Raw genomic sequence first — 20581 nt, 5'->3', positions numbered from 1 at the left:
ACGTGCGCGTTCACATTTCCTTGATCAACGAATCAGAAGCGTCGAAGGCGCAACGTGTGTGGATAGGGATTTATTTTGATAATGATAACTAATTTTCCACTTACAGTTTTTAATTTTAACTCTTCTTCTTTTGTCCATATCAACCTCTCACCTCTCCAAGAAGACTCATGAAATTCGGTGAGGTATCGGAAAATTTCATTACATATCATAATTTAAATAAATGGATATCAACTTTGCACACAGTGAAGGTTCAGTTTCACATTTGTAAAGTATGTCATAGAAAAAGTTCGTAATAGATGATTTTAAAAAAAGATAGAAAAACTTTCCTAACTGTTGTAATCGCATGTGTTTACTCTTGATCAATCATTTACTGTGACTGATCAAGACAACAGTGTCAAGAGTCCCCTCAGGACCCCTTCAGGATCACAATATCGGATTTGCAATGTGGCTCTGAGTCTTTAGGAATCGCTGTTTATTTTCACTATGGGGACATTCCTTCGTTTACTCCTTGGTTTATGCACACTGCATCTGTTTGTCAGTTCTGACACAATTGTTGACGCATCCAGGACGCCATGGACAACAGCTAAAAACAGGTACAGTATTTTTCACCTCACCACTTCTTGCATTTACACCTTAATAGCTTTTATTTATCATATTCCATACACAATGGGATTTACAAATGGAACTAAGATAATAATAATAATTATGTGGGTCAGGAGGGCCAGAGCTGTGAACAAACCGACACCTATTGACTGTAGACTGGGCAGCTGGTCATCTTGGACACCATGTGACTCCTGCACAGACAGAAAGGTGATTATGCTATTACACTAAACATTTAAATATGATTAATGTTGTTCACAGTGTTTGGTATGGCTGGCTTGTGCAATACTTTGCTACTGCAACTTTCTTCCAAACACTGACATTTCACAGTTTGTTTTGCAAAGTAACTCAGATCACATCAGGAGAGTCAATAAAGTGGGCCGTGGCTGTACTCTGTCCCCGATGTTCCTGGAAGCTCTATTATAACTTTATAACTCATCAATAAATATCAAATGTTGTACGATTCTTCTACTATGAGCATGAATGGATGAATTCAGAGAATTTAACTCATTTTGAACTTGGTTTTAGTTCAGTTTCCGATACTTAGAGAAACCTTCACAGTTTAGTGGGACTGAGTGTATTGATATACTCTGGAGGAGGGAGATGTGTCCCACATCAACCACGCCATGTCTGGTCCCAGATTACTGCGAAGAGAGCTTCACCTGCAAAGAAACAGGTAAGGACCATCTACGACCATTCAGGCGACAAATGCTGAAGGTGATTTCTCTATGTCTTTTCACTAACATGCATGGCCTGCTGCAAGCATTTGTGTGTCAGGAAGTCAATTCTGATAAATGTTCGTCCTTACTTACTTTGTTTCTAGGGCGTTGCATCAGCCGTTCGCTTCAATGTAATGGAGAGTCAGACTGTGATGATTTGTCTGATGAGGATGGATGTGAAAATGTTAACCAGAGAAACGACAAGTGTTCCACCCTCATACCGATCCCTGGTGCGGAGCGTGGCACGCAAGGGTAAATAATGTGCTGTGATGAATGCACATGCACATGTAGTTTACATCACCTATAGAAAGTTGTACAATATGGGACTTCGATTAGCAGTCAGTGGCATCTCAGTGGCTACAGCCATCTTTTTTATTGTCTATTGTTATGCCTTGAAACTGGCATACCGCTGTGACCCTGGTGAAAGCCACCTTTCAGTATTGTTTGGCCTGCTTGTGGCCTAAGATTTAAATGATTAAAATGCATTTATAAGGTTTTTTTGGTGCATAAATGTAAAAAAAAAAATAGGTAATTTTAGCTCATTGCTAGTTGGTTGCCAGGCAACATGACACTGTACAATTTATAATTCACCCTTTATGGATATAAATGTGGTAATTTGTGGTAAAATAAAAATAATGTCATGTTTTTACAAAATATTCTAGGTGCATAAATGTGAAAAACTACCCAGCAACATTTTACCCATGCTGCTGGGTAGTTGCTAGGCAACACGATGAAGCATTATTTCTGCTATTGATTAAAACCTCAGGGGCCTGATTTTTACCTGTGCGCCAAGTTTGGTGGCTCAACTCCTGATTGTGTAGGACGAGTTGGTGGCCAAAGAAACAAACATGCAAACAGAGATTTTCTGTATTATACTAAGATTGTATTATTTTTTTTTTTAATCACAACCAGTAGCTTGAGGAAAATGGTCACTCTAAAGTTTTCCTTCCTTTTTGTTTTGGATAAAGATGTGGATTACCATTCACTGAACCATTAGCTTATTCAATTATCTGTAAACTAATTAAAGAAAAAAGAAAAAACACATGCGACGCATATCAGAAACTGACATTTTGCCTTCAAAGTAAAAGTTGCACCTTTTGAAGTTGCTATAAAATAGGACCTAAAATATAACAGCAAGTAAAAAGATTGTTAGCAGATTCTTTGAGTGTGTATTTTTTTTAAAAAAAGAACTCAGTTTTGCCACCTCAAGTCATAATATATTTTGTGTGAACAATAAAATGCCAAGCTGTTTCAAGGCCTTATATATAAAATAACTGCATTAAAATGACCCTGCCACAATAAAAGCATTTTTTGCTTTTTTTAATGAAGGAGTTGTCAAACAATGCCAGCACGGTGGCATTGTTGCCTCACAGCAAGAAGGTCCTGGGTTTGATTGGAGTTTGCATGTTCTCCTTATATTTGCGTGGGTGTCTCTCCGGGTTCTCCGGCTTCCTCCCACAGTCCAAAGACATGCAGGGAGTGGGGTTAGGTTAATTGGTGATTCTAAATTGCCCATAGCTGTGAATGTGAGCGCGAATGGTTGCCTGTCTCTCTGTGTTGTCTAAAAGGTCCAGGGTGTACCCTGCCTCTCCCTCTATGGTAGCTGGGATAAATGTGAATCACAACCCTGATAATACTCCAGCGGTCACACCCATTGGTGATCAGTTGGTAATTGGTGATCAATATTTATGTAATACGTTAATTAAGTACCTCTTCTTAAAGTTTGCTTCTGTAGTCGAGAATTGTTAAAATACACATTTTTTTTACTTTGATCTAAAACTGTGACTATTTCACTCCACCATCCATTTTTTTCTACTTATCCATTTCAGGGTCACAGGGACGCTAGAGCTTCTCCTAGCAGTCATAGGATGAGAAGCAAGGTATACATAACATATAGAGAGATAGACAGCCATTCATATTCCCACTTGTGGACAATAAATCTATCCCATACTCACCCCTGTGCCCCCCCCCCCCCCAAAACAAAATACTTTGCTCCAGAAACAGTTTTAGCTGCAAAATGCCGATCCAATTGAACCTTTGATATGCATTCATATCACACTATTTCTTTGTCTTGAAAAAAAGATAGATCTGTATCTGAATGTAATTTCTTAATTTGCACTGTTCTTCTTTCTTGTAGCTATAGTGTTTTAAGTGGAGAATTAATGGATCATGTACTTGACCCAAGATATTTTGGAGGCGAGTGTGAATATGTCTATAATGGCGAATGGAGAAAATTCACGTATGATGCATTCTGCGAGAACCTGCACTACAATGAAGATGAAAAAAACTACAGAAAACCATACAACTACCATACTTACCATTTTATGGTACTGTAATGTTCTGATTTTTCGTTTTATTTTATTCTACAAAAATATTTTAACGTATCTAACCTGTTACAGGCCCAAGCATCATCAAAGGGCTCTTCTGAATATTTTGATGACATGGTGAGCCTGCTGAAAGCAAGGAAAACAGTGTCATCGTCCAACAGTGGCTTCACAGTTGGAATCTACCATGTGGAAGTGGGACTGGGTGGCAGCAATGAAAAATCATTTCTCAAAAACATAACACAGTTTAAAAGCCAGGTATATTCTTTTCACTCGAATATTAAAATGCTTTAAATGAAAACAATTACTGTTGATATTGTTGTTGTTAAAATATATTAATGTTAATTATTTGAAATCACTGCTAATTCGTTTTTAATTTAGCATTAAATAATTTAGAGTTAAATAGCTTATTTCTAGCTACTGAGGCTACCAGTAAATAATTAACCTATGGCTAACTAGATTGTTTATAAGAGGTCACATTCAATCCAACTGGCTTGAGCTAGCTAGCTCAACAGGTGCCTTAAGCTAAGAACTTTTAAGCTACCTAGCATTAGCTTCAGTGGTCAAACAAGAATATAGTGTCAGCAAGATTGTACAGTACTGTGTGGAACTATTGAGCTCCTCTTCATTGCTTTATATTTTGGGATTAAAATGGTAAATATGTCAATTAAATGTATACAATTTAAATCAGTCTGAAAGTCAAGATTTGGTATGACTACCATTCGCTCTTTAACATAGTCTAAACTCTCTAAGCAAGATGTCTTTGAGTAGTTTTCAGGAAAAGTTCCAGGCTTCTGGAAGGACGTTCAAAGGAAAATGGTCAAAATTATCCCACACTGCTTCAGTGATGTTAATGTTCAGGCAGGCATGCCGTCAGGATTCTGGTTTTTAATGGACCAAAGTAGTTTGGGCTGAGCCTCATAATTACAGAAGCACACGCATGTACAAATTAAGAGAACAATTCAAAAGCTATCATTATTATTTTTGGCTGTGAACTGTGAAGACCAAAGTAAGCGTTCCATTCATTTAAATGTGAGATCCAAAGTGTAATTAAGGAAATGTCATCTTATTCATATAGTTTCTGTCATATTGGTGAGACAAAGCAAGAAAAAAAGAGACTGAGTGGTGCACTCTTTGAACCATGAAATTGTTACTTAGGTCAATGTGAAACTGTCTCTTGTGACTGGTCAGCATTCACATATGTTATTATGTTATGTTATATTAAGACTGTGTGTTTGGGATCATTGTCATGCGGAACAATGAACCTGTTACCAATCAGATGCTTCCCAGATGGTATTGTGTGGTAGCTCAAAATATAATGTACTTGTCTGTGTTCATAGTTCCATCAATTTCAACAAGATCCAAATGGATCTAGTGAAGATGCATCTTTCAGCTCCGCCTATTTTGCTGGATTTTTCTATTTCTTGGGAAGAAAACTTTCAGACATCGTTCGCCTGTGTAGACTTCTTCCTCTAGTTTTTTTTTTTTTAAGGACAAACTGAAAAAGTTATCAGCTAAAAGCACTTTGGCAATCACCTGATTAGTAAGAACAACAACAACACGATTTTATGTTCAACCACAAGGTTCAATGGAGCACCTTGGGTTCAAGTCTGGCCCAGACCCCTTTGCCACAGAAACAAAATATTTCAATTCAATTTTATTTATATAGCGCCAAATCACAACAAAAGTCGCCTCAAGGCGCTTCATAGATACAGAGAAAAACCCAACAATCATATGACCCCCTATGAGCAAGCACTTTGGCGACAGTGGGAAGGAAAAACTCCCTTTTAACAGGAAGAAACCTCCGGCAGAACCAGGCTCAGGGAGGGGCGGCCATCTGCTGCGACCGGTTGGGGTGAGAGAAGGAAGACAGGATAAAGACATGCTGTGGAAGAGAGACAGAGATTAATAACAGATATGATTCAATGCAGAGAAGTCTATTAATACATAGTGAGTGAGAAAGGTGACTGGAAAGGAAAAACTCAATGCATCATGGGAATCCCCCGGCAGCCTACATCTATTGCAGCATAACTAAGGGAGGATTCAGGGTCACCTGGTCCAGCCCTAATTATATGCTTTAGCAAAAAGGAAAGTTTTAAGCCTAATCTTAATATAAAGAACTGAAGGGTGGCACATTTTGTTTCTTTGTATATTTGTTGTTTCACATTCAAAGTGCAAAATCTAGTTGTTATATTGTTTTTTGTTTTTTCCCCCTCAGGATTTAGGTTTCATTTGGCTTAATTCAGAAGTGCAAACCGCTCGCTTCAAGATGAGAACTAATAAGCTGATGCTTCATGAAGATTTCTATGTTTCACTCATGGAGCTCCCAGAGGAATACGACTTTGGGATGTACTCTCGCTTCTTCAACACATTTGGCACCCACTATATCACAGAGGGAACTATGGGTGGAACCCTGGAACATGTCGTGATTGTCAACAAAACAACAATGAGAAACTTAAGTACTGGAGTTTTCCATTTTGTAATCAGAGTACCCTACCATATTATCACATGCGATGTAAAGTAACCCTTGTTTTGTCTTTTCCCCAATGTTTACAGATATTAACGCTGATCAAGCTGGTTCATGCTTTGGTGCCTCGTTTGGTTTGAGTATTCCAGTTGGCAGCAGTGCAGCAATAGAGCCCAAACTGTCAGGGCAATTATGCGACAAAGGCGGACATTTCAGTGAAGGTGAAAAATGGAAATTCTGTCTTTATCTAAATTAGCTAGTTAAATTGCTTTATTTGTAACTTTTTTCATTTCTTATAAAAACAGGGTTATAGTTTCTTTTGATTTGTTTTTGTATGCACAGATAGAAGAGGAGGTTCAGCTATTATTCAGGATGTTGTTACAAAAGTAAGCGGAGGAATCACAGACAGGAGCGCTGGTCTGAGGGCTATCAGGAACCCTGACATGTACCGGAAGTGGGGGTTATCTCTTAAATATAACCCAACACTCATTGATTATGAGGTAACTCAGTAAAAATAAGTAAAATTATGTATGAATCAAGAAAATTATTTATCTTGCTCTTCAACAAATGTTATAAATCTGAGTGTCATTTATCTCAACACACTGCTGACATCTTCTTGTAATGAACTTTCCTCTTTCTTCTCATCTTGTCTCTGTCCCACATGCCCTGTAAACTAGATCATGCCGATTCATGAGCTTGTACGTATCAGCACAGCTGCTGACCACGTAGGTGACAGACTGGCCAACTTGCAGCGAGCTATTGATGAGTATCTGCAGCAGTTTGACCCGTGCCGCTGTGCCCCCTGCAGCAACAATGGGATTCCTGTCCTCTCAGGCACGTCTTGTAATTGCATCTGTAGCTCGGGCTACCAGGGGTACGCCTGCGAAGAGACCAACCGAAGTGGTGAGAAGAAGAAACAGAAACAAGCTGAACATGTTCAAATCATACACCTTATTTCAAAAGACATTAGAAACAAGTAAAAATACAACTGTGACAAATATTGTAGTCGTAATTTTTTAACATTCAGCAGACAAGCTTCACATGTATATGACCAGTGTTGGTCAAGTAACTTGAAAATAGTCATTAGTTACTAATTACGGATTACTTCTTCGAGAACGTAATCCTGTTACTTTACTGATTACTTATTTTCAAAAGTAATTAGTTACTTTACTACCTAGTTACTTTTTTAAAAACATGATACACAACTGAATAAAGCAACAGACCTTTCAGCCCAATTCTATTTTCTGAATAATCCATCATATAAAACTGAATCAAAGGAAAAAGTCTCTTTTAAAACCTTGTTTTATTAGTTTTAATCTTTTAACTTTATGCACATTGCATCAAGCAAAAATTAAATTATATATAACATTATTTGATTTGAAGGAATTTGTTTAACATTTAAACCTATTTTCTGCATATTCCATCATATAAAATAATTTTTTGTGTTTACACTCACTCTTTCAAATAGATGCAAGTAAAACACAGCAAAAAATAAATAAAATCAAAGATTTAGTAGCACTAAGTCCTGTTGCTCCTGAATCTATTTTCACCTGTTTAGCAGGAGAAACAAACACAAACAAAGGACTAGAACAGCAACCTGGGCATCGTAGAAATTAATTCGATAAACTAAACTGAAGCTAGAACACAAATGAATAACAAAATACAATAAAACTTAAACACTGGGTCACACGACCCAGTACCGTGACTGTTGTGTGGCTCCATGGTGTAGTGGTTAACACATTCACATTAAATCCAAAAGCTCCCCGGTTCCAGAAGGGAAGGAAACACAAACCCAGCCTCAGGATGATCACAAGGTAATGTGTTCTTAGTGCCAGTCATCAAGCCCAGTTAGATGGCAGGGTTGTGTCAGGAAGAGCATAAGGCACGCGATCTTTGCCAAATCAAAATGTGTGGCTCCATCTGCTGTAGTGGCCCCTTGGAAAAAAAGGGAGCAGCTCCTCTTTACTGCAGACTGTTGCCTTTTGTAGCCCAAAGCAACATAATAGCTGAGCTAGAGTGAACTGACTGCGGTGATAGTTCTCCACTGATTCAACATTCATATTCAAATAGTCATCTAATCTGTTTTTAGTAAAACTCAAAAATTGAGCTGTTAATGGATCTACACCCTACAGTTCATAATCAACACCTTTAATTTTCATCAACAGAAACCAAGGCAGATGGATCGTGGTCCTGCTGGGGGGCCTGGTCGCCCTGTACATCGAGGAGGAAGACCAGGACACGAGTGTGTAATAATCCTCCACCTCAGAATGGCGGAGCCACCTGCTTGGGCTCTGCTTCTCAGACTTGGCCCTGTTAAACACACGTTTCTTTCAGATTGCTGAGTGAAGATGTGTTAACTACTTAGTGAGCATTTTTTGTATTCCTTTGTAAACATTAAAGAGCTCACAAATAAAAGAGAAAATCAGAATTTCTGTATTTCCGAATAAATGTATGTTTATGCAGATTTTGTGTCCAGTCTTTGTACCCGACCATTTTCACAGGAAGGTTTTATTGTTTGCTGAGCCACTTAACACTGACCTATGAGTCATTTAAGCAAAAAAAAAGACACCTAACTCAGGGGATGAAACGGTATTAAAATTTAGGATGAAAGAACAAATTTTAAATGATAAATTAGGCACCCTACTGTTACTGGCAGCCTGTCACAAAAACATTTCATTTGTTCTCTTGTCTTTTGTTGAATTTTTTTTCAATTTGATGAAGAATATCAAAGACAACACAAGTTGACAGGAATAAAATGGTATTTGCACCAACAAGCTGATTCCCAAAGAGTCTTTAGCTGAAAAATTGCCATAGCTTGCCACAGTGTGCAGTGTGTCAATAAAAAATTTGAGGAAACTAGACAAGTGGAGGAAAAATGAAAAAGTAACTTGCCTGAAAGACTATCTACAGCAAATGAAAAGTATCTGAAAGACATTTGATCCTCACCAATGAGAAATGGTTGTTACCACTGTCCAAACTCTGTTTTTGCCTTACATACTGTTAGAGGTGGGAATCACCATACATCCCTCGATACGATATTATCACAATACTTAACGCACGATACGATATTATTGCAATTTTTAAAAATATTTTGCAATATTCAGATTCTGTACATAAAGGTAAACTTTATCAATATTCATTTTATCTAATATGAAAGTCTCACACTCAGTCTTTCTCTCATTTCAGTCAGTTTTATTGTTGACAAACTGAACGGTTGGTATTACAGTCTAGTCCAACTTAACTGAATGCAACCATCTAGTACAATTATAGCGACCCATTCAGCAACTGAAGAATTTGAAAGTAAATTAAAGCAAAATATATTTTTACATTAAATAAAAAAGTTTTAAACTTAATTAAAATAAAACATGTTTATTGCTGCCAAAAAAAAGTTAAACACATTTGGACAGTGAAGGAATGTCAGGATTCTTGCTCAGAAAAAGAAGCTGATGCTCTGAAGTCAGAGCATGTTCCAGTCCACAAAAAAGTTTTTTGTAACAAAATATCGATTTCTGCTGTCCCTGTATCGATACATTATTAGCAAACAAAATACTACACAGTATCGATTTTTCCCCCACCCCTACATACTGTATTTATTATGATCCTTTCATGTGTTTCAATAAATCTATGCACCTATTTTCCACTGTGGGGTGTTTTTTGGCTCAGGAGGTAGAAGCAGATCATCTACCAAATGGAAGGCTGGGAGTTTGATCCTGGACTGCTCCAGCCTGCATGACAAAGTATCCTTGGACAAAATGCTGAACCCCAAATTATTCCAAATGGTTTCATTTGACTGTTAATGTTTGTGAGTGTTAGACGTAGAGAAAAGTGCTTTCATGAATGGATGAATGAGACATGTTGTAAAAAGCTCTTTGAGCGCTCAAGTATGGTAAAAATAAATAAATATATATACGTTTATTTTTTAAAAGCACTTTATAAGAACCAGTCCATTTATCACTTCTCTCCTTGTCTTTTGCCCTCCACTGCAGAATGACCACGCACCCCAGCACTTTATGTGACAGTTTTGTGAATTACTTTAAATCTGACGGTCGAATCTTGTTAACAGAAGCTGAGTATCTGAAACAGGTCGGGATAAAAAATACAAAGACGAGGCCTAGAATCAAGACATAATCCGCTGGGGTTAACATTTTTTTTAATACTTGCATAGGGAGATGAAGCATTGTCAAGGAGAATCATCATGTCACACTGGACAGTCAAATACAAGACAAATGTACCAGACACTGAACATCTCTTTTATAAATCTTTATGGCATCTTTGACAGGGGATTTTAAAAGCAGGCAGTAGACTCTTGCTGCAGTCCTGTGCATGCCATGCCTCCATTGCTGGGTAGAGGGTTGTTGCACTGTCGACTTCTTGTCTTTTGCCCTCCGCTGCAGGATGACCACGCACCCCAGCAGCTCCAGTTGCCATCAATGGCTATTTCTGTCAGAACGGATGATACCATACCTCATGTCAGTGTCTCAGCACAATTAGTGGACATAAATAAAACAAATACAACACTGTTACCAGATTATTATTATTGTTATTATTTTTTAAAGTTGTCCTAACCTTTTTTCCTGTTAGTGATCTCACAGGCTCTTCCAGTATAGCCAACAGGACACACACAGTCACACCTTGTACCTGTTAAGAAGGAAAAAAGATATTTCCTTCAATGTCACTATTTGCCATCACTATAATCATCACCAGATATCACATTTAGATTGCGTTCCAGCTGAAACTTAAACAAAACAGTAGAAAAATGGGATTGTAATAAGATGTTGCAATTACTTCTTGAGTCTTTGATGAAAGACACATCCTTATTACATCAAAGTAAAGCTATCATAAGTAGCTTTTGATACAAAGTAGTGCATTGAGTTTTCTGTGAATAAATGATGGAGATGGAACAAAGGAATCACTCCATGTTAATAGTTGTTGCTCAACAACAACAATCCTCTGGGTTACCTTTCAGAACAGCCACTCCATTGTTGCGACAGGGAGCACACCGGCACGGACTAGCCTCTGCCAGGTACTCTGACAGGGCTCTCTTCAGGTTTCTTTTCAGGATAGCATGATGGGAAAAGTCTCTGGAGGTCACCAGCTCATAGAGTGGCCGTGTCTAATAAGACATAAATACTGTTTTAAATCCAGGATCTTTTTACTGTCCAAATAAAATTCTCTCCTTTTTTTGTACTGAGCTTACTGGGAAGCTCCACAAGTGCTGAAACCTGACTGTGCTGCAGCAAGGCAGCCTATTTGTCTTTGGCACACTTGCTATTTGGCATCATTTTGTGTTTGCTCTTGCCATTGATCAGCTCGGTTTGTACTTTGCCTCTGTGTGATTGTGCCAGTGCTTGTCATGCATCAATTAGTGAGGTCAGATGCCGTGTGGATAATTCCATCACATTTCTGAGCTGAAGCTGAGAAATATTTTTAAAAAATGAACAAAATGAACTATTTACTGGATTCATGTAAAAAAAAAAAAAAAATAGGCAAAAACACCCATTGTAGAGTATTATGTGTGGGACTCCAGCATGTAGCACAGCCAAAATAGAAGCAATAGACAGAAATACTGCAATAGGCCTAGGCTGCTGGGGGGTTCCCAGGCTGGCTGCTCTTCCTGAGCCTGGCTCTTTCTTGCTAATAGAAGTTCATCTGATTGTTGTTGTTTTCTTTGTTATTTTAGTATCTTCCCCTTACAATAGAAAGCACATTGAGGCGTCTGTTTCTGTGATTTGGTGCTATATAAATAACATTTAATTGAACTGAAATGAACTGAACTCACCGTTTGGCGAATGAAGTCAGGGTTGAACCGCACACCTTCACCCCATAGCCTCATTAGTTCAGGGGTGGGAAGCTTCTTGGACAACAAAGCAGAGACGGATTCGCTACTTCCACCTCTTACGATAGCAACAAAGTCTTCCACCTCACTGTCAGTCCCTTTCTCCTCTGGAAAGAGACAAATTACTTACTTAAGCTTATCTGCTCAATGTAAGACAGACTGACAGAACTATGATCAAACAGGAGACCCCACCTCCCATCTCGTTCAGCAGGCCATCACAGGATCCCCCGTGAAACCCCCCTGATACATAGACACCATATATGTTTGCGCCAACCTTTAAACCTGCCTGTACGCAGTTCTTGTAGTCTTCTAAAGAATATTCTGGGATAAAGAGAAAAAAAACCCTCAGAGACCGTTTCTTTCACTGAATAAAGCAAAGACTAGTTCAAACAGTCTTAAAGTGTTGACAGCTTATTTCTAACAGTAACGGTCTAGGATTTCTTGTCATGTCATCTAAATATGGAAACAACTGACTGAGAACGCCTAACTAAAGCTTGTTGAGGACTCCTACCTGTCTTTGCAAGCTTCTCTTTGTCCAAAATAATGGTGTGCTCATAGTCTCCTCCGAGGGCAGCCTCGGTGACATAGTGGGTGCCATAGTCCCTGTAAATCTGCCTGTATTCCCCATAATCATAAGCCTGTGGCAGGGCGCGTAGGCGCCGTAGAAACTCGGGGTGTAGCATTAAATCATCCGGCTTCAGCATGTACTGGGCCAACTCCAGCTCTGCCTTGGCCCTCACAAAGCTGTTTGTCTGGGCATCAGAGAATGCAGGTCAAAGTTACCAAAGTTAAAGTCAAAGTTAATACAACATATATTTTGGATATGTGGATATTTGAAAACAGAGTGAGAAGTTCAAGGTAACGTAAAGAGATCTGCACGCATTAAAAACAACCCAAAACATGACACCTCACCTTCCCAGAGGCACTGCGAAGTTTCTTAACTGACTTGCTGTATTTGTTATCATTGTAGTTGAAGCCAAACTCGAAAATTCCTGGAATGCCAAAACCGAAGGAAACAACGGTTTTGCTAGTGCGCTCCTTCATGGTGTAGTCCATGTAGTCAGAGTAGGATTCAAAAGCCTGCAGGCTAAAATCATAGGAGCCTCTCGTCTGTGGACAAAATAAATAAATAAATAAATGTTTTGTGTGAAAACTAAATGGTAATGGTTAATTAGTCATATTAAGCGTGAACTGGCCTTTCTGTTCACCCCCATTGAGGTGTTAGCTCAAAAACAAGACAACAAAGGGTATAGAGTAGAAAACCCTATTTTAAAGTTTTCAAAAATGGTGTGGCAAGAGGTTCACAAGAGCTTTAATCTGTACCCATACTTTCAAAAATGTGCACCCCTGTGGCACAACCCCAAAATTAAAAAAGGTAAACAAACAATTTACTGGCCACAATGGCACAAAAAAGTGATTTAAATGAAGAGAACACGCTCATGTCTTTTAACGATCTGACAGTAAAATTTAATTTGGAAGGACCCGGCCATTTCTGGCAATATTTGCAAATTAGGGATTGTTTGAAAGATAAAATAAAGCTGTCTCAGGAGACAAATCTTCTAGAGAATTTCCTTTTACTTACACCCTTACTTACAAAAAGATCTGGATTGATCCTTTGATAAGGGAACATGGGATTCAATCATCTCTGAAAATGGGTTTTACATAAGGGAAGCTAGAGGTAAATTTGTCCAATATAAAATTCTCAACAGGTACTATTACACACAGATGAGACTTTTTAAAATTAGTAAAGATGACTTGTGTTGGAAGTGCATAAAAAGCAAAGGGTAAGCTAGTGCATGCTATGTGGGAATATCCACTGGTCTCCCCAATATGGGAAAATGTTTTAAAATATATGGAGGGCTGGGTGAAATTTAAGTTTCCTAGATCACCAAGACTGTGCCTATTGGGGGACAGAGGCGAGGTGCCAGAGCTAGAAAAAGCAGGCTTCAGTGTTAAACACTGGGCTTGTGACCTGTGTTCATATTATTTTAACACTTTGGAAAGTGCCTCGGACCCCTACTGTTTCTTTAAATGTTCAAAAAATAATAAAAACTTAAAACAAATAGTCATATTAAGAGTACTTTGAACACAGATGATACTGCAATGATATAACAATGGCATAGCAACATGGCAACAATTTTGTTTTAAAACTTCAATAAACCATTAGTAAATGAATTCATTTATGATTACTACCACAATACTGGACAGAAGTGTATTTGTCTGCTTTTTCACCTGAAAGGTGTACTGTTGTAAGTTGTAGGGCTTCCTGAATCTGACGTCCTGGATGTAGTGGGGCAGGCAGCTGCCAGCATAGTATCTGTTATCAAGCACCAGTCCTTCCAGGTTACTGTTCAAGATGTTTATTCTGAAAGAACAGCAATGATTCTAACTGTGCATGGATTGGATTTAGAAGATTGGATAGATAAAAAGTACATAAAACACAAATAATAACACAAGACAACACAGACTAGTGGAAACATAGCTCACCCTTTGGCAAGGTTTTCGATTCCCCAGTACTCCTCAGCCTCCTGCCTGCAGGGCTTGGGAACCTTCCTGCAGCCATTTTCATCTGACATGTCCCCACAGTCATCCTCCCCATTACACTGCAGAGTTCTGGGAATACAGCGACCTGACAGAGCAGAGGAATATATGGTGTTAAACCATGACTTCTTTCCAGACAGGCAGTGTGCAGAATAAGCATGTTTGCAGAATTGGAATCATTTTGCAAAATTATCTGTAACATAAAATCAAAAAAATGTGTTTCAAAAGTTTTTTTTTTACTTTCAAGTGAAGAGTTAGATAAGAATTAGATAAAGAGTTGATTTGATTCTTAACATGTCTCTGTCAAGTGGCGGTCATCAGTTTGCTAAGCTTAGGGAATAAAGCAAGTTGGACTCCAAATAAAGAATATTGACTCCAGAAAGTCACAACTAATTCCCAAAATGTAATCTCTCCAGTGAATTCTGGGTCTTCCCTGGGGCCTCTTCTCAGAACACATCACCTAGGAGGCACTAAGGAGGCATCCTGGTCAGATGTCTCAACCACCTCAACTGGCTCCTTGCATCCTGGAGGACTAGCCGCTCTGTTTCAAGACCCTGCTGACCCCCTGTCACCCTTTGGAGGATGCTCATTTGTGCTGCAATCTTGTTTTTCTAGTCACTCAGAAAATAGCTCAATCAGTAAAATTTAAATTGTATCTAGGTTGGACAGTCAAAAACTTTGTTTAAAATTAGATCATTTACGATTATATAGCGGCTGAACCCAGTAAAAGTAAAATTGCTAGATAATTTGAAATTTTCAGACTGGAAAGAAGACTTGATTATATCAAACACATAACAGTAACGTCCGTGCAATGTGAATTCTTAAACATTGAAAAACTACTGCTGTGCGGTTTCTATTCCGACTAGTGTTGGAGTTACCTGTTTGGGTGCAGAGGAAGCCCTCACAGAGAGGAACACTGTCACAAGTGTAGCGGGCTGGAACATTACAGGCCTCCTCCTCCCTGGCATGGGAATTGCACTGTTCCCCTCCAAACTCAGAAGGCTGCTCCACTTTGGCATAGCGATACTGTGATGTTGCGGGTCACAGAAACACAAGAGATTTTGCCAGTATCCAATAACGGTGGCCTGAAAACTGCTCCCGGGGAGCTATCAGCTGAAATCACATTAGCGGGCTCTTTCCACTTTGTCATGTCAAGGTTATTAATCCCTTTACTTGTAAAGTGGATAAAATAGAGCACTGAAGTATATCAGCTGAGTCCTTCACCAGACACTGAGCTCTCGGCTTTCACAAAAACAGGTCACAAGTGTCAAAATGTAGAATGCTCCAGATTTAGCTCTCAATCCTAGCCCCATAGGAATGATTCATCCAGTCTAAACTACGCTAAATTAAGCTAATCTGACCGTGGAAATGTAACATTTGATTTAAGAAGTTTATCTGGCTTGTAATTCTGTGGGTTAGTTCAACTAAAAATAGTATTGCTTGATTTCTGAGTTTGAGATGAAAGATTTTGTTTCAACTTTTGATATTTTAGGAAACATATTTTATTTGCCTTTTGCCAAAAATTCCCATTGAAACAATACTAAGTTAGCACGCAGGCTAATTTAGCATTTTTATATTTAGCATAATTTAGCAGATTTATTTTTAAAATATATAGGTCTTCTAGGCAAATTCTACATTTGGACTAAACCAGGTAAGCCGTTTCCACTGTAGATGATCTACTATTAGCCGACTGCTGCCTGAAGCTCCATGGTTCAGACTTGAGAATAGTAGCTCTGCTCATCTACTTTCAAACAAATTCTTTTAAATAGTCTTTAATACCTCTTTTTGTTTGCCCTATCTCTAAAGCAGTCTACAGTATAACCAATGACCAACCATTGTTGGGGGTAAATTCACATGAGGCTGAATCAGAGGCTGTTCCACATTCTTGGACTAACAATGACTGTATTTTTTTTCTAATTTTTTATTAAAGCATTGCATTCAGACTTAAGTTCTGCTTGTATTTGTCCACTGGTCAGCTGCTCTGTGAGGCAGCACACGCTTTGCTTATGCACAGCTGGATGAATCAGATTGTCTGATGAGATCCAGTCATATTTCTGCAGATTTCACCGTATGTTCTTGTTGATTTAACTAACATCTCATAGCCATTATACTTACTTTCTTCTTTTGACAGATGTCACAACGTGACCATGTGCTCCACTCTGACAAAATGCAATCCACTGGGTGAATTACCACTGGGTCACCCACTGACCGGGCTTGACGACTGCTAGGGTCTTCATTGCTTCCTGTGGCCACTGCAACGTTACTGCTACATGCAGATTAAAAACCCACATCAAAACAAACAGAGCAATGCGGCACTGGGAGCAAAGGTCATGTGTTTTTTTCAAAAGCATCTGATCAAAATATAATAGCTTGTGAAAGGAATACAAATTTAAGTGTCAAATGAGGTGCTTCTAAACTTCCTAATTTGTCAGCTGGTCTTTGACAGATAAATAGTTACAACAATTATTAATTAATTCCTGTGGAACCTACTCAGCAAATGAAAAATAAGCTTATCAATTCATTGCAGTTAAAAAAAATAAATCTCCTACCTTAGCAGCACCAAACTCAAAGTAACGTGGAGTAGACAACTGTGCAAACTGATTGCACTGCTCTGTATCACCACAGAAAGCATGTTTGTGTGTTGTGACTGACTGTGAATGAGGAGAAGACACTCTGCTCTCTATGTAAACACAGCCTGATCAATAATGGACTGCATATGAACTGCTGCCATTAAAGTCAGACGTGGAGCTGGAGTCAGAATACTGCAGGCATTCAGGGCCACAAAGCCAGTGTTATGGTGTTGTCTGTGTGGCTGGGACACATACCTCAAGTTTACTTAAACATTATAGAATTTGCAGAGCTTGCAGGTTTGGTCAGCCCAAATTATATGGATGTATTTTTAGTTTTCATAAACCTTAGTCTGTATAATCTGTAGGAATCAATGAATCTGGATGCCTATAAAGTATTTCCATTAAAATATGCCAGTGGTGAAATATCAAGAGTTTGTAATGAAGAAAATTCCAGCAAAGTCATTTGAATCATGTTTCCCTACATGTGACCTTTAAGCTTTATTTATCTTGACTGGTTTGCGGGATTTCACAGAATGACACAACCACAGGAGTCAGCTGTACTTAGTGAAAAGCAATGAAAGTAATGAAACTGCCATGACTCACACTGAGTCTGCAACGGCTGCTTTGTCATGTTATACATTCAAAATTTAGGCTTCTGCTTTGTAAAGATAGTAGTGGTAGAAGCTAAGTCATATGCAGACATTTAAGTACAGTACTAAAGTATATACACTCCTGTGCAAAAGTCTTGAGCCACCCCTAATTTCTTTCTATTTTGTTTTGAAGGAGCCAGACTTTGTTGTAATGTTTTAAAGTGGTCTTGAGCGATAGTTCTCCAGGCTTTCCAAAGGTCTTTCAAAGTTCTTCTTTCTCCTCATTTTCAGTCCAGTGGCCATTTTTCCAGGAATGTTTTCTGTTTGTTTGTTGAGCCACTAACACTGACCTATTACTCATTCAAACTGGGCTAGAATAACAAAACCTAGCAAATTAAATTGTGTCTTTAGACATTTTCTTACATTGGTTACTTTTCCACGTATTTCCAGTCCTGTCTATGTACCTGATCATTTTCACACTAGTGGCTTTGTTGTCGTTGTTGTTGTTGTCAAACCACTTAAGACTGACCTATGGATATTTCAAGCCTTAGAAGGCACCTAACAAGGAATAAAACCAGTGTTGTGTCTACACATAACCAATAACCAATTTAAATGATATTTTGTTCCCATTTCTTTAGTTGCATCTATGAAAAATGCCAAAGTACAGTTTTACAGACATACTTTTGCACCATTAAGGAGCAGCAAAAAATGGCACATCTTAGCTTAGCATGGTGTGCAGTGTGTCATTCAAAAAATTTGAGGAAACTGGACAAATAGAAGACAGAAGAAAGTGACAAACAGTATCTGAAAGTCACCCTGGGGGAAAAATCCCGGAAAGACCCGACACATGTCCTGACAGACGCATCTGAATCTTCAGCTGATTTATTTACTGTTCGCTGAATTTTAATCAGAAATGGCCTCAGTGGGAGGGTGGCTGTCAGGAAGCCTTTTTTTTAACGAAGGAAAACAAGGAGAAAAAACTCGGATACACCAAACTGCACAATAGTAACTTTTTGATTTGTCACTAAAACAGTCACCACTTTTCGAAAACCAGATAATGAGTTTTTGCAGTTTCAGCAAAAGGTTTTCCCCTCTAAAATACTTCCTTAAATATGGATGAATCTGTAAAAATCTGGAGATGTAATTTTTCATACACATACACACACTAAAAAAAAACAAAAAACAGCAAAGGCAAAGGTGGGAATCACATGGTATTTTATTTGTGACTGAACAGTGGCATGGGTACAGTGTATGGGGGAAGTCATAGACGTACAAAAGTCCTTTTTTTTTTCCTTTTTCATGACAATTCTTAATTCCATAAATAAAATTTACAAAATATTTTGGGACTATTTCTCATTTTTCTTACACAAGCAGGGGTACAGTTACCATTTGTTTTTGTAAGTCTAGCAGTTAATAGTGATATCTCTATTGTTCATATTATATAAAGTCGCCTGTCTTTTCAACCGTCTTACTTCAGTGGAGCAGACCTACAGTATGCCTAAGTGCTTTGTCACAACAATGACCTGCTTACTGTATACACCGACAAATGAAAAAGAAAACGATAAAAGACGATAAAAAGAAACGCGATAAGGCATCGAAACGCTATCGACCGTCTCCGAGCTTGGCGCGATCGAGCCGCGTCAGTGCAGGATGAGTTGATTCTGCTCGCCTATTAAACCAGAGATACGGTTAGATGACAGGCAAAGTGTAAACAACGTGACCTCAGTTGGAAATGTCAAATATCTAAAAAGCAAAGCGTCCTATCACTACAACAAAAAAGAAAAAGCGGTTGTCGTTTCGGCCCCGTCGCTCGTGTCATTTTTCAAGTTCAAAATGAGCAAAAACTGGGTCTAGTAAGTTTTTTTTTAATTTTATTTTTAATGACAATGTAACACAGATTCACAGTTCATTTCTCACTAACTGAACAGAAGACAGTTTTTGAAATTTAAAAAAAGAAAAGTAAAAGGCGAAACAAATTTCCAGATGTCCAAAAAAAAAAAAAGAAAAAAAAGAAGAAGGAGGTGCTGGTAGGGCATTGTTTGAGAGAAACACAGGTAGTTGGCATCCAAGAGGCAGAGAGCTATCTTATGGCACAGAGGCTCGGGTGTGGGGGAGTGGGAAGATTCTTATTTACAAAATAGATGTTTGGCAAATCTTGATTTCCATGCTGATGCCTCAGAGTCATGTGGATATCTGCAGTGACTCAGCGTCATCAACCGAGAATTCACAGCTTATAAAATAAAAACAAAAATGAAATAACCTTTCTTTTTTTAAAAAAACTGTTGCAGGCCTAGAAGGAAGCTGCGGAGATCAGCTCTGCTCACAGCCGAGTCCGCTGAACCCACGTTAGGTCTGTTCATGCAAATGGCTGAGTCGGTGGAGCGACGCTATGAGAACATTTGGCAAATCTTCCTGCTGTGCACAGTGTTTGCTGGTGGCAGCTGACGAACTTGAAGGTCAACCGCATCCAGTAGGACGCTGCTCCTCTCTCTTTTCCAAAAAATAATTTGCATCATCAGTGTAACCATGTTGTTTTTTTTCTTTTGTCTTTTACATCATTGCAGATATAAACTCATTAATCCAGAACAGGAGGACGCAATCACCTCCTGTTGTCAGTTTCGGTCAAAGATAAAAGGTCACTTCCTGGTTGAAAGGTTAATTGATTGGACGATGAAGCCAAAGTCTGGAGTACAGTACAGTACAGTAAGCGGCCTCTGGAGGAAAGCAGATCCTAGGATAGCCAGCTATTACATAACTGCCAAAATATCCTTTAAAGGTTGAAAAAAAAAACAGCAGTCTGTGTTTCAGGCTGTGAGATGCTGCTGCTCACAGTCGCTCATCTCTCTTTTCTTCTTTTTCTCGTGAGCTCATGTTTCGGCCTTTAGAGCTTCCATCACCCTAAAAGACAAACAGCAATAATTTCAAAATCACTTA

The 20581-nt window shown here is 38.6% G+C and overlaps 3 protein-coding genes across 6 annotated transcripts in view; 1 reads left to right on the top strand and 2 right to left on the bottom strand.

Annotated features, from left to right (window-relative positions):
* The first annotated feature begins 51 nt into the window (after positions 1 to 51).
* Positions 52 to 8572, top strand: c8a (complement C8 alpha chain). 2 transcript variants are annotated; one of them, XM_087832054.1, is made up of 12 exons: positions 52 to 177; positions 386 to 593; positions 717 to 810; positions 1129 to 1276; positions 1424 to 1571; positions 3457 to 3646; positions 3719 to 3901; positions 5862 to 6102; positions 6200 to 6331; positions 6453 to 6610; positions 6788 to 7013; positions 8276 to 8572. In XM_087832054.1, exons 2-12 carry the CDS (start codon positions 484 to 486, stop codon positions 8425 to 8427), a joined length of 1782 nt encoding a protein of 593 aa, XP_087688180.1. In that variant the 5' UTR covers positions 52 to 177; positions 386 to 483; the 3' UTR covers positions 8428 to 8572. The 2 variants fall into 2 exon arrangements, with proteins under 2 accessions (XP_087688180.1, XP_087688181.1); XM_087832055.1 differs by having other exon boundaries at positions 52 to 182.
* A 1671-nt stretch (positions 8573 to 10243) lies between these two features.
* c8b (complement C8 beta chain) lies at positions 10244 to 17149 on the bottom strand. 2 transcript variants are annotated; one of them, XM_087831420.1, is made up of 12 exons: positions 17037 to 17149; positions 16603 to 16750; positions 15366 to 15513; positions 14434 to 14575; positions 14179 to 14311; positions 12859 to 13056; positions 12458 to 12698; positions 12139 to 12267; positions 11890 to 12053; positions 11070 to 11223; positions 10677 to 10748; positions 10244 to 10550 (listed from the first exon to the last, which is right to left on the bottom strand). In XM_087831420.1, the coding sequence occupies exons 1-12, from the start codon at positions 17117 to 17119 to the stop codon at positions 10396 to 10398; spliced, it is 1767 nt and encodes a 588-aa protein (XP_087687546.1). In that variant the 5' UTR covers positions 17120 to 17149; the 3' UTR covers positions 10244 to 10395. The 2 variants fall into 2 exon arrangements, with proteins under 2 accessions (XP_087687546.1, XP_087687545.1); XM_087831419.1 differs by having other exon boundaries at positions 16603 to 16753; positions 17037 to 17148.
* A 1701-nt stretch (positions 17150 to 18850) lies between these two features.
* LOC102794687 (disabled homolog 1-like) overlaps positions 18851 to 20581 on the bottom strand; it is a 48552-nt gene continuing 46821 nt past the window's right edge. For both annotated transcript variants that reach the window (XM_087831421.1, XM_087831422.1), the window contains one exon: positions 18851 to 20545. The gene's annotated coding sequence lies outside the window, so the exon portion shown is untranslated. The remainder of the gene's footprint in view (positions 20546 to 20581) is intronic.

This window comes from Neolamprologus brichardi, chromosome 18 (assembly GCF_056152115.1).
Source record: "Neolamprologus brichardi isolate AB-2024 chromosome 18, ASM5615211v1, whole genome shotgun sequence".
In the NCBI taxonomy this organism is placed as follows: Eukaryota; Metazoa; Chordata; class Actinopteri; order Cichliformes; family Cichlidae; genus Neolamprologus; species Neolamprologus brichardi.
Note: the sequence above shows the minus strand (reverse complement) of the source record. Positions and strands in the feature narration are given on the sequence as shown.